The 14,465-nt window shown below is 40.6% G+C and overlaps 1 protein-coding gene across 1 annotated transcript; it reads left to right on the forward strand.

The window, feature by feature from the left end:
* The first annotated feature begins 9,504 nt into the window (after positions 1-9,504).
* Positions 9,505-14,176, forward strand: LOC131252920 (probable protein phosphatase 2C 4). The gene is made up of 4 exons (XM_058253709.1): positions 9,505-11,299; positions 11,770-11,883; positions 13,035-13,299; positions 13,695-14,176. Exons 1-4 carry the CDS (start codon positions 9,665-9,667, stop codon positions 13,808-13,810), a joined length of 2,130 nt encoding a protein of 709 aa, XP_058109692.1. The 5' UTR covers positions 9,505-9,664; the 3' UTR covers positions 13,811-14,176.
* Positions 14,177-14,465: the final 289 nt, after the last annotated feature.

A 14,465-nucleotide genomic window follows, 5' to 3' on the forward strand; every position in this document is an offset into this window, starting at 1 on the left:
CAACAAACAAGTGTTCATGAATGAATAGTTAGGATTGTTCGACTAATTTGATTTTGGAATTATGATATAGCAACAGAGGGTCCCACACTGTGAGTTATTGTATGTCTAGCATGCAATTTCTGAGTGCCTGCGTATGAAGTGTCATAGGCAGCAGGAGTATCAAATAAATTCCCATTTCATTGAAACCGAAAATGGGAATCTGGAAATTCTCATTCAGAAGCGTCAGGGAAGGAACCTAACTCCATCCAAACACCTTCCCACCTAAAAGGAAGTTGTTTCTGGTCCGTTCAGAAGGGGTGGGTCCCACCATTGCTGTCTATGTGAACCGCATGCTTGGTTGCAGGTGGTGTGGCCACTCCACAACCGTCTGATTGTCAGGGCTTGTATGGTCCTTAAAATAAGTGGCCCATGTCCATCGGTAAGATCATGCCCGAATGTCTCCTCGATTGGATGGTTGCATCCATACAATCAACAGTGACCAAAGGGACAGCTAGGTTTGTTCAATCAGGAGTTACTTTGGGCTAACAGCTCAACCATGGAGGGGTCCATCAGATCAACGGTCTGGATCACCGAGACATGGACCCACTCGTCCAATTTTAAGGCTCGAGGGTACCATTCATATCCAAGCCCCAGGATCGTATAATAAGCTTCGAGAGAAGCTTCCCTCCCCCACGCGGACACGGAAGCGGAATGCATGCCGAGTAAATCAGTACGCTAACCATACTAAGTAAACTATGTGGGTCCACCGAAATTATATATTTTATCCACTCGGTCCATTAATTTTACTATTTAATTTTAGAATTTTTATTTAAAAAATGAAGCATATAAAAATCTCAAGTGGACTACACTACTAGAAACAGTGTGAATTGAACTTCTACTGTTGAAAATTTCTTGGTGGCTGCATAAGTTTTAGATCAAGTGGATATTTGTGTTTTCCAGGAAGCGGATTGCGTACTGAGTAACTCAATACCCTTAGCGTACTGAGTAAACTATGTGGGATACACTATTATTTATTTATTTTATCCACTTTGTTAATCCATGTTAAAAGATAATTTTAGGGCTTGGCTCCAAAAATGAAGCAAATTAAAATCTCAGGTGAACCACGTCACAAGAAACAATTCGATTGAACCTTTATCATTGAAAATTTTTTGAAGGCTAAAGAAGTTTTGGATTAAGCTAATGTTTGTGGTTTCTCTTCATCCCTATCTTTGTAATCTCATGGATAAGTTAGATGATAAATAAAAATTACTTTGGACCTTAGGAAGGTTTTAACAGTGGAAATCAGTATTCTACACTATTTCCTATGTAATAGTCCACTTAAGCTTTAGATTTACTTAAATTTTGAGATCAACCCCTAAAATTAGCAGTAAAAATGGATGGATGGTGTGTATAAACCACATATATTCATAGTGGGTCTAATTGAGTTTACTCGCTACAATAAAAGCGTACCGAGTAACTCAGTACGCATTCCGATTTCGTGTTTTCCATTCATCCATACTTGTTTGATCTTATGAACAGGTTGGATGACAAATAAAATATCATTGAGGACCCTAGCAATGTTTCAACTGTGAAAATCATTATTACCACGGTTTCAGTGGTGTGGTCCACTTGAGCTTTGGATATGCTTTAATTTTGAGACAACTACTAAAATGAGCTTTAAAAACGGATGACCGGCGTGATAAACAATATAAATTTAAGGTGGGCCCAACAAAGTTTACTCAATACCATAAAAGCCTATGGTAGGCAATCCGACCGCATGGATCCCTGATTATGGAGCCCACCTCATCCATGCCGTCCATCTGTTTTTAAAGCTCATTTTATGCCATTTTCTTAAAGTAGATCCAAATCTCAAGCAGACCATTCCGTAAGAAGCAGTGGTGATTAACCATTAAAAACTCCTTGTAGCTACAAAAGTTTTGGATCAAGCTGATATTTGTGTGGTCCCTTCATGGAGGGCTTTGTGACATTATCAACTTAGTTTGATGGAAAATAAACATTCCCTTAGCCCCGGGAAGTTTTTAACGGTGGGTATTCAATCACCACTGTTTCCTGTGGTGTGGCCCACCTGAGATTTGGACATGCTAGATTTTAGGGCCTACAGTGATGTACCCACCCACCTGCACCGAAGCCGCGTCCCGCTGCCGCAATATGAGAAAAGCCTCCTTTCCACGACCCTGCCGGTACCGACATGGCTACTGGTCGGTTAGTGCTCTAGGGCCCACCAACATGATGTCTGTATTTTATCCACGCCGTCCATCCATTTTTCCATCTTATTTTAGTGCCTACTTCCAAAAATAGGCAGATCCGACTCTTAAGTGGACCACACCAGAGGAAATAGTGGTAATTGACTGCTTACTAATAAAAAAAAAACTTCATGGGGCCCACAAAATTTTTGGATGAAGCCTATATTTGTGTTTTCCCTTCATCCACGTATGTGTGACCCAATCAACGGTTTGGATGGTAAATAAACATTATATTGGCCCTAGAAAGCTTTTGATGGCAGGCATTCAATTGCCACTGTTTCCCTGCCGTGTAGTCCAATTTAGATTTGGATCTACCTCATCTTTGAGCACATATACTAAAATGACCTGGAAAAATGGATGAACGGTGTCGATTAAAAACCTACATAATGGTGGGGCCCACAGAGCGCCAACCAGTAGCAACGTCAGCATTGGCATAGTCCGTGTGCAATCCGCGTATTCCTTCCACGGTCCACGTGGCATATAAGGTAAACTTTTATCGGGCCTGTAACCCTAATGGGCCCACATTGATAGCCAGTGGTTAAAACTCGACTCAAAACAGATGATCCTGGCCATAGGATTGGTTGCCTTCGAATGGACGGTAAATCGGTAAATAGGTAACCACGCCAACATTCAGCGGAATAGGTGAGATAAATGAATGTGCAGGATCTTCGTACTAGCTATTCTATTGAACCATGGCCCACCCAATGCAGAACCTACTTGATGGACGGTCCCGATTCACTATCTGTCCATCCACGCGGAGGTTACATAGAGATGGTACGGTCATAAGAGTACTATACATACCATAGAAAAGCCCTTCTCTGAAGGAGGTCGGATCCAGTCCAAACCTTTGTAGGTTAATCTTCGTCTACAACACGATGTGTGGGGCCCATCATGCCGTGTACATAACATCTAATCCGTTCATCATGTCCGAACCTCAGGTACTAGTTGTATCACAGAAATTTTTTCTATCCAAAACTAAAGTGGACCACACAAAAAGGAACGGTCGGGATGGGGACACCCACCATTAAAGCCGTTTCAGAACCACCGTGTTTTTTATATGCCATCCAATCCATTCAGAAGAAGCACCGGCTAAGATGGACCGACAATCCAAAATTCAGGCCATTACGAAACCAGGCCCACCACACCTTGTAATTTTAGAGAACTTAGGCATGATTTTGCAAGATGTGGCCCACCTGATCATTTAATATTTCTGATTTTTAGAGGAGAACACTGTACGAAATACATGATGGACGGATTCGATGTCATGAGAACAACATAGTAGGGCCACACATCGCGTTGTATAGTGGATACAGCCTCTTCAAGAAGCTAATGTAGCATTTTTTGCTATGACGAAAATACCCGCCCCTCATTTGCAATTTCACAATAATGTCCTCGGAATGGATCATCATGGGCCATCCACTTTCATCCTAACCAATAACCCTAACCGTCAACCATTCATTAAAATAAAATAAAATAAAAGACACAAAGAAGTTAAATAATAATAATAATAATAAAAAACACATAAAAATCAACCTGGGTGCTGATATTTACACCCAAAATTTTGAAGCAAACGCTCCTTTTTCCACTGTTGGGACTAAAACAGTGTATTAGATTTCATTCTAATACCGAAAGTAGAAAATTGGGGGGTGTTTGCATTAAAAAAGGGGTGTGCCAAGGGTCTCCGCTCTATTTATTACACCTGAATCACTTCATATGTCAACCAACCGCATTAAAGCCTGAAAAGCCTCGAACAAGCTAGGGTCATTTTCGTCCACTAAAAAATTCGATTCTCGTAAGAGCATTTTGAAAAGGTCTGGTACAGCTCCAGAGCACCCAAAATTGTGTCATGTTGAATACATATCCACACACCACCACCACCCCACCACCACGCACTCACGCCGTAGTGGGATTTTACCACCTATGGGTACTCGAACTCTCAATCAGGTATTGAAACTCCGAAGGGCCCGTTTGTCCAGGCGGATTGGATGGTATTGGAAGGGATTCAAAGTAAAATCCCGGGATTGGCCAACGCGTGCTAAATAGACTGCGTAATCCCGAGATATAGCAATCCCATAGTTCTTAAGACAATCCAACACCATCCTTACCTTTAAGGCCTGTTTGGCCGAGTGAACCTCATACAATTTGGAGGGATGGGATGGATATTAAGGTAATGAGTGGTGTGAGTGGATTGGTTTAAGATCCATGGGATTGTTATATTCCAGGACAAGTTCATCAGGTCTGTTTGGCATGCCTGACATATCCCGGGATTTTACTTTCCAATACGTCCAACCAAGGGATGGGATCAATTTTAAGGTAATGATGTAATGTCAGTGGATTGTTTTAATGCCCATGAGATTGCTTATATTCTAAGACAAGTTCACTGGGTCTGTTTAGCTCGTCATGGATATCCCAAGTTATTGCGATCTCATCCCTCCTAACACTGTGGGATTAGTTCGGCCAAACAGGCCATTAAATCCCATCCAATCCACCCTAATCCATTCAAATTTGCTTGGGACATGCTTGGTTTGAGGGATTGGAAGGGATGGGAAGATTTAATCCCGAGATTGGCCTGGCGTGCCAAACAGACTCGGTATAGCAATCCCGGGATATATCAATCCCATGGATCTTAAGACAATCCACTGACAACACCATCATTACCTTGAAATCCATGCCATCCACCCTAACACCGTTCAATCCCTTCCAATCCACCCGGCCAAACAGGCCTAGAGTCTACCACCAGAGTAAGAGCAAGGACCCTCATGTTGGATACTTATGTGATTTAGTGCCACATGCAAAAGGCCCATCTGTTGGGATAATCAGAGCTGTCAATCAAAAAGACTTTATGCATCCAGATGTAAATATGTGCCCAATCTGCACAAGTGGACCTCATGGATGTTGATCAAGATACTGATTTGTGTGCCTGGCTTTGATGGAGAAGCTTGAAGGATATCCAAGTTGGAAGATTCTAACCCCTTGATCAGCCCCCTAATGAAACAAATGAGAAACTAATCCATCAATTGCCTTGCCAAACGTTTTAATTTGGGTGGCTAGGATCTTACAACCTAGAAACATTTGAGGGTCTATTCTCTACAAAAGGTCTCATGGGGCCACTAATCAAGGTCACCTGAATATAAGGGAAGCGAATTAGTTATTTCCCAGGTAATATCAAGCTCCATGTGACATCAATGCAGCGCCATTTCATTGACCCCTGGATACTTGTTATAGAGGGGCACCATTTCATTCGCCTGTAGATGCTTACCATAAATAGACTATAGACTTTGGAAAGATTGTCAAAGTCGTATATGTCCTAACCCTTGAAATGACACAATGTTATGACTTCATTGAGTTCAATGCTTTCAAGATTCCAAAATAATAAGAAACATAAAGCATAGAAATAACTTTTTTTTTAATGAAAAAAAAAAAGAAGAAGGAGAACTAAAACATATAAAGTAGGAAATTGTACTTTGCTAAAAAAATAAAATAAAATCAGGATTGTTTAGTGCAAGATTGGGAGTGTCTTATGATAAATTAGAGAATCCCACTTGTTCTTTAAACAAGCTTCAAATTGAAATTCCTTTTTTAATAGTGTTTATAAAAATAATCATTAGATAATAATGTTTTTCTTTTCTTTTCTTTTCTTTTCTTTTTTTTTCATATTTTCCCTTGGGTTCCTGTATTATTATTATTATTATTATTATTTTAATACACACACCCGTGCACGCCATAGTGGGATTTCACCACCTTAGGTTGTATCTGAACATGTGTTAAATATATGCATTATATAAGAATTTAAAGTTATTTATTCCAAGTGAAATACAAAGATTTCAAATGTAAATCATCTCAATCTAAATCATACATCAACAGAGAAAAAACAAAATATTTAAAATAAAAGTCATAAGAGAGAAAAAGTGCTTCTCACATTGATGTTGTTGGATGGTGTGTTGGTGCCACTCACGATAGAGAAGCTAAGAAGGCTAGAAAGGCTAGGGCAACATCATGGTACCAAGGAAAAGATGATACAAGTAAAAGTGAATGGGAGTAAGTGGAATTAGGATTGCAATCATTTTAAAACTATTTTTTTACATATGGAAAATTTAAGTGAGAATAAGTCAGAAACTAAACAAAATTAAATGAAATTAAAGTTGTAACTCTCTCTCTCTCTCTATCTCTCTCTCTCTCTCTCTCTATATATATATAGAGTGTTAGGATAACTCAAGATAGCCATAAAATTGAATGGATTTTTATATCTAAGTTCAGACCCACCTCATGAGCTTCAAAGCCTAACATATTTGCTCAAAAACTAACCTATAGGTCAATCCAAAATACTTGCTTAAAGACTAACTTATGTTCTAACCCAACCTAGCCCAGTAGGTGGGTCAATTTGAGATGTGGGCTTAGGTGAAATTAGGTGGTACGAAATTGTATTTGATCTTATTGTAAATTTCATCTTGGGTTTAGAATCGATGAGATGAATTGGATTAATCCAATCCTACTATCATATCATCCGGTCCAAGCTGGAGATACAATAGGATTTATGATGTAATCTAAAACCTAGTATATCTATGGGCCCCACATTCATGCACTGATTTTATCTAGGCCGGCCATCCATACATGTCCTTTATAAGTGACCCTCGAGTTACATATGCATATAAATGACCGGTATCTATGGTAAAATCTCGTATGTTGATTAAAATTCTATTATTTGCTAAATACTAACTTCACTTAATATAGGTTTTTTTTGTTTTTTTTTTTTTCTAAATGATTAATTTGATCCCAAACTAGACTATCAAAATTCCTTGGTATTTCCAAACATATAATTATTGTATAATAATAGTGTTAATTCCATCTAATGCAATTCAATGCCACTTCATCCTGCATTTTGAACAAGCCACTTCATTAAAGTTACATATATAATATTATAAATTATACTTAAGTAAAAGCTTAATTAGATTGGAGAATTGATCAAAAAAATAATTGATAAAAATTAAAAACCAGTTAACCAAGCATATACGGAAAATACTAATAAAATAGCAAATTTCAACTTCATACGTTCATACGCCTGAGCAAACTATTTCTTTTCTTAGCCTTGATTTTTGCTTTTTATGGATTGATTCCTCTTAAAGAGTACAGCTAATTGCATCTTTATCTCCTTCCACCATCTGTCCTATCAGCTTCATTTTTCGGATACTAAATATGAAATGGATATTTAGTCATTCATCCTACAGGAATTTAGCACTTGCCCATGACAAAACAGAGGAATTACAGAAATAATCATGTGTCCATGGCCCACCGTTCATATGTGGGACCCATGACATGAATTGTTGATCAGAAAGGCACAGCCGTGGATCTAAATCCCTTGAAAGTCCAGATTAGTAGATTACTGCCATCTGATATTTTTTTTATCATTTGGGGCCCACAACGTTGGGTTGTCCAAGGGCAAAAATGTCAACCGTGTAATATTTGAAGATGGTAGCCGGCACCTGAAGTAACATGACTTAACGTGCACCAGACGTGTATGGTACACGTCATGTGAAAAAAATCCAATCTGACCCTCGAAAAGCAAACTAAAAGTCAGCCATCCAGATAGAAGTACGCGGAAATCTCAAGTTGGCAAAAACTTCACGGCGCCTCTCAGACACTGCCACGTGTCAGACTCAAGATCCAACGGCCCTCGGCACGCCTTCCCAAGCACATAGATCTCTGAATTCCGTCCCTTTGACTTCCTACACCTTCCCCGTTTTATATCCTCCTATTTTCCCGTACTATTAACTTCCCACCAACCAAGTGCACTCGCGCAAGTACACTTGCAGGAGTAAGCATCCCCTCACGACCGTCCACTTGCTACATCCAATCCATCAACAGGTGGGCCCACACAGTAAAGAAAAGGATGATCGGATATGCCAATTGATGATCCGTGATCAACGGTGACTAGCTAATCTTGAAGGATCCAACCGTTGGCATACAAGTTTCTGGCAACACAAAGCACTATGGCATTGTTGCCACATTTCTAATGAAATCTAAGTTTATTGGTTTTGCCGGCAAAGTGAGTCACATGACAGGAAACATAGTAAAGGAGACACCTGCCATTGAAAGAAATAATGAAAATTAAATGTCTAGTTTTGAAAATTATTTAAGGTTATATAAGTTTTAGATTAATCTATTATTTATATTTTTTTTTATTTAAGCACATGTAATCTCATAAATAACCTAAATGGCAAATAAATGTTATTATAAGTCTTAAAAAGCTTCAACAATAAATATTATTATCCACGTTACTTTCAAAGATTTGGTTTACTTGAGTTTTAAATATCTTAAAATTTTGAAAAGTATGCCAACCATCTTAGGGCTCATTTGACATTATAGATTTGGGGGCATTTGAGAAGATTTCAAATCCCCTCTTGTTTGGCAGCATAAATTAATTAGGGATATCAAATTCAAAGGTTTCAAATCCATTAAAAAGAGAGTTTGAAATTCACGATGAGAACTTGGATTGCATCTAAAATCCCTTTAAGAGTTGCATGTGTAACATGTACATTATCATATTATTATTCCATTGGACAAATGACTCATTAATGATATCTCAAAATAATTAGATCATCAACCGTATCACTATCATTATTTTAATATTATGATCAACATCATCTAAACATTGTCTATGTAAATTAATAGTTAAAAATTGTTGGTTAGTCATTCAAATATAATCTCATGCTTGACTTGAAATTTTATTATTTTCGGATAAAACATATGTTTCAATGGGCTTATTACAACGATTGTATCGATCATTACATATGCCACTGATTAGAGATATTAAAATAAATTTAACAATTAAATTCAAACCCCTATAAATACACCATATATATAGCTAATTTTGAATTAAAGTTATTCCCAATTCAAATGCCAAACGCACTAAAAGGATTTCTAGCCGTAGGTCAGAATCAATACTCCCATACAAGCCCTTATTTCAGCAACAACGGGACGGTGTGAATAGGCCCACAGGGAAACTTGCGTCCCAACCACTCCATGAGAAGGGACCCACATTATTCTGGCACGTGTTGATTGACATAGGTGCCTGCGAGTATACTCGCACTAGTGCAACTTCCACCTTGCTTCATCTTGACTCTCCACCCCTTAACCCTAGTTGAAGACCAAAAGAAAAGGAAGAAGAAAAAAACCTAACCCTAGTAAGCTTAACCCAACCGTAGTCAACGCTTCCCACTCTCTCCCATCAAATAAAGCAAAGAAAAGAAAAAACATTAAATAAGAATAATAAATTTCAACCCCCTCCATACAAAAGTCAACTCGCCTCCTCTTCTTCTATTCTCCTCCTTCCCTCTTCCTCTCTCTCATGAATTCCCAATTCTGAGAAAAACCGTATCGGCCGATACGCTCCGAACCCCGATATTCCCCCTCTCTGTTTGTAGATGGGTAACGGTATCGGCAAGCTCGGCATCTGCTTCTCTGGAAGCAGCGGCATCCATCGCCGCCACGATATCGCTGTAGTGATATCAGAGCCGTTGGATGAAGGCCTGGGCCACTCCTTCTGCTACGTTCGTCCCGACCCATCTCGTCTCTCATCATCGAAGGTCCACTCAGAAGAATCAACGGGCGCTACGACGACGTTCCGTACGATATCCGGAGCATCGATCGGCGCCAACGCTTCTACTCCTCTCTCCACGGCCTTGATCGATCTCTACTCCTACAATTCCATCGATCGGGCCTCCGCCGCTTTCGATTGCTCGAATTCCTTCGCTTCGATCCCACTCCAACCCGTCCCGAGATTGAATTCAGGCCCTCTGTCAGGAACCCTTGGCGGGATGAACCCTTCCGGGCCCATCGAGCGGGGATTCATGTCTGGCCCGATCGAACGCGGGTTCATGTCTGGTCCGCTCGATCGCGGCCTCTTCTCGGGGCCATTGGATAAGGGCCCTGATCATTTCCAGAGGAGCTTCTCTCATGGGGGTTATGCTTTCCGACCCAGGTCGAAGAAGGGGTCTCTGATTAGGGTCTTGAAGAAGGCGATCGCAAGAACGATTGGGCAGAATTCGATCATCGCCCCAGTTAAAGGGGGCCTCTCTGTTAAGGAATTGGATTGGTCGGAGAAGAACGGCGAGAATATTACTATAAGTAGTAATAACTTGAGCAGTGATCTGAGCATGGAGGATGATAGCTCGGAGAGCCAGAATCTTCAGTGGGCCCAGGGAAAGGCAGGGGAGGATCGGGTCCATGTCGTTGTGTCTGAAGAACATGGGTGGGTCTTTGTTGGAATCTATGATGGATTCAACGGTCCGGATGCTCCTGATTATCTCCTTTCCAATCTGTACTCTGCCGTTCATAAGGAGCTCAAGGGACTGTTGTGGGAAGATAAGTTCGAATCTGTAGTGGGAGCTGCTCAGGATTCTGATTCGGGGGTTTCAGTTCAGACCCAGGAATCCGGCAGACGTAAATCAATGAGTCAGACGGTTGAAAGCTGTTCTCAGTGCGTTGAAACAGAGAATTACCCATTTGGGGTTGATTCGAATTCGAATAGAAAGAAGACCCGCAGCAAGAGTTCAAAGAACAGGTTCAAAGGGGTGACGAAGAAATGGGAGGAGAATCAGAAGAGGTGGAAGTGCGAATGGGAGAAGGAGAGGTTGGAGCTGGAACGGAGATTGAAGGAACAGCTGAGCCGGTCGGGTTCGGATCGCGTCGTGAACCATTCGGATGTCTTGAAGGCTCTATCGCAGGCGTTGAAGAAGACTGAGGAATCTTATTTGGATATCGCAGATAAGATGGTTGCTGAAAATCCTGAATTGGCCCTGATGGGTTCGTGCGTTTTGGTCATGTTGATGAAGGGAGAGGATGTTTATTTGATGAATGTGGGCGATAGCCGGGCCATTTTGGCGAAGAAAGCAGACCCCAACGTGTGGGACTCTCTTGGAAAGGCCCACCAGGACTTGGAACGGATCAATGAGGAGACCTTGCATGATCTTGAGGTCTTCGATGGCGATCAGCTAGACGAATTTTCGAATTTAACGGCTCTTCAGCTTACCTTGGATCACAGCACTTGCATCGATGAGGTAAATGACTGTTCATGCACCTCTATCCTTCTCTCTTTTTTATTGCTTAAGAGCCTTAACAATGATTGACTTGATAGAGTAGATTATGCACTTAAGAGGAAATCTACGACATCCAATCGAGCATTTCCCATCCAAATTGTTCATATGATGAGCTCCAATCCAAAAATCTCCTGTCGGATGATCCTAATGCCTATTAAATGCAGGCCATTGGTTGAATCTTTCCATTTCCATCTGATCTGTAGGACTGTCTAATAAGGGAGATACTGGGACATGGATCGTCCCATGATGGGGCTAGATCAATGCCATAGGATAGTTAAAGGTAGCCTCACTGCTGCATCGAACGAGAAAATACACTTCCTTTCCACCAAGCATCCTTTACTACCTCAAGTATATGTGCCCTGTTTTTTTTTAAAACGTTTACCCGGATGAATGGAGTTTTAGCATGACATTACCTTACATTTGCATTTCAGGAAGTACAGAGAATCAGAAACGAACACCCAGATGATGCTTCCGCTGTCACGAACGACCGTGTGAAAGGCTCATTGAAGGTTACGCGGGCTTTTGGTGCTGGCTTTCTCAAACAGGTAGATATGATGCTTAAGGCTCTTAGGCTATTCATACATACATAAAATGGAGAACTGAAACACATGCTTTTATACATACATCTGCCTAGAAACTCAGATATACATCCATGGGCGGTCGCAAGAATTGTTATAGGTTTGCTTGAATACATCCCGATGCCTGAAAATTTTATCAGATCAAACACTTCACCCCTTTGATCACAGAAAGGTTATGGTGACCATTCATTTTCAAAACAAAATGGCCAAATTTCAAACGCTTGAAATACTACAATGTAAGATATTTTGTTTATCCATCGTACAAGTTGAGAATTATCATATGATGTATTTGGATTATTGGAAGAGAATCCAGATTCAGAGGCTAATGTCCTGGCATATCACATTGCAATACATCGGGATGAACTCAAGCAAACCTACTCGCAATATATGTTGATCTGCCCAAATAGTATAATTTTCAGAGTAGCAATCGTCTTAGATTCCAATCACAAGTTGTTGTATGGTCACTGTTTAATAGTGATCAGGGCATTCTATGATTTCCCTTTGGAATGGTTGACCGTCTTCTTGATAATGGTCCCGGACCCTCTGAATGTGTATGTAGTAGATACAGAGGAGAAAATTAGCTCTTGGCTGCGTTTCGTTGCACCATTGAATTGTATTGTGATAATGAGTTTGATAAATGGAAATGACCAAATTTCATCTGGATGCAGAAGGAATGCAATTGCAATTTGAGCGCTACTTACCGCATTATGAAAACAACTTACAATTTGGTCATTTCATCTCCAATTCGATCGTGCATCCAAATGCAGTGACTTTATATTGAAATGCTCAAACAACAAGCAATCCACATCCATGTAATAGAGACAGCTGCATATTGATTGTTGATAACTGATGCTATGTGCCTTCTGTGTTTTCTTAATGCTGATTAGGGATCTTAGTTCCTTGATGAAAACGGTGGCAACAGGCAGGCCTGGAAGGTTTCAGAACTATCTTTATTGAACTGCTCAGGCTGGCCTATTGCACTTCTTCCATTCAAATTCGGCATTTAGCTCAGAGCTGGTGATGCCAATGGCCAGCCCTGACAATGACGGGCATATGATGTCTGATTAAAAGTTTAAACTTAAGGCATCTCCAACATCCTCTTTTGTTTTTCGTTGCAGCCGAAATGGAACAATGCACTTCTAGAGATGTTCAGAATTGACTACGTCGGGACCTCCCCCTATATCACATGCAGCCCGTCTCTTTATCACCACAAACTTGGCCCAAAAGATAGATTTTTGATATTGTCATCTGATGGACTTTATCAGTACCTAACCAATGAAGAGGCAGTTGCTCAGGTAGAGCTGTTCATCAATGAATCACCTGAAGGAGACCCTGCACAGCACCTCGTTGAAGAAGTCCTCTTTCGCGCGGCAAAGAAAGCTGGTAAGACCCAAATGCTCAACACTGAAAATAAAAATGCTAAGGAGATGCACGGCAATATTTGTGTCCTAGATCCAGGCTGTTCATCAGGTGGCCCCCATCTTGAACATGTCATGAAAATCAGGCTAGTTTGCTTGTCAAAGTGGATCACATGCATGTGAAAAGAAATTGATGGTTAGAAGAAAACACCAATGGCCCACTTGAATTGATGAGTGGACCAATATGATTTTGGGCAGTGTATGTTAGCAGAGGGCCCACCTAATTAATGGATTGGATAGTCCCCAAAAGTTCTCAACTATCTTTGTACATTCTCCTTAGAATTTCTCTATTTGAGAAAGGAAAAATAAATGGTCAATATATATTTTTTGTAGCATGACCGTCCTAGCATGTTTTTGCAGGTATGGACTTTCACGAGTTGCTAGAGATACCACACGGGGACCGGCGTCGATACCACGACGATGTTTCGATCATTGTTATTTCTTTGGAGGGACGGATATGGAGGTCATGTGTGTAAATAGAGCCACAGATTAGAGAAGAAGATACAGAGATCCACAGAAAAAGTCGGGCATTTTCCATTTTTTCTCGGTTGCCATTGTACCATACCACTTAAGCTCTGAGAGGAAACATACTGCCCGTGTGTCCAGTGATGAGGAGATTGTAAAGATGCAAACGCTGCTTCAAGTTGATTTCAAACTGTTATAAAAGAAAATGTATTTTTCTAATAAATGGCTCTCTTCGCGAGTTCCATGATGCAAGCTAATGACTGTAAGAGCGACCCATTGGTCACCCCTTTTTCCCCTATATTTCGAAAGTCCAGTAAGGATCGAATGGTCCTGATCCACCCATTCTTCTATTAGATTTCTTTCTCTGTATTTCTTCATGAGCTCTATTGAGTTATTTCTCTGCCATGGTTTGTGACTGCAAGATCCGGGCTATTTATCAGGTGGGTCCCACTGTTCATTTGCTGTAGCCTGAAATGCTCATCTAGTTAGAGATGTGGATCAAGAAGTTAGTTCCATCTAACTGTTTGTTTTCTTCATACCTGTGTGGCCCACTTGATGACCAGACCAGCATGATTACTGTCCCATCTGATGAATGTCCAAGATCACTCATATGTGCCACATTCGTGGACGGTAGGATGATATCCTATGCTCAGGAGTAGCTTAAAC

Source organism: Magnolia sinica, chromosome 8, assembly GCF_029962835.1.
Source record: "Magnolia sinica isolate HGM2019 chromosome 8, MsV1, whole genome shotgun sequence".
Classification (NCBI taxonomy): Eukaryota; Viridiplantae; Streptophyta; class Magnoliopsida; order Magnoliales; family Magnoliaceae; genus Magnolia; species Magnolia sinica.

Excerpts from the sequence above, each read along its gene's own strand:
- LOC131252920 (XM_058253709.1), top strand. The coding sequence starts at position 9,665 with ATGGGTAACGGTATCGGCAAGCTCGGCATCTGCTTCTCTGGAAGCAGC. Across the intron at positions 11,884-13,034 it reads GTGCTGGCTTTCTCAAACAG|CCGAAATGGAACAATGCACT; the intron begins GTAGATATGATG and ends TTTTCGTTGCAG. Across the intron at positions 13,300-13,694 it reads TCGCGCGGCAAAGAAAGCTG|GTATGGACTTTCACGAGTTG; the intron begins GTAAGACCCAAA and ends ATGTTTTTGCAG.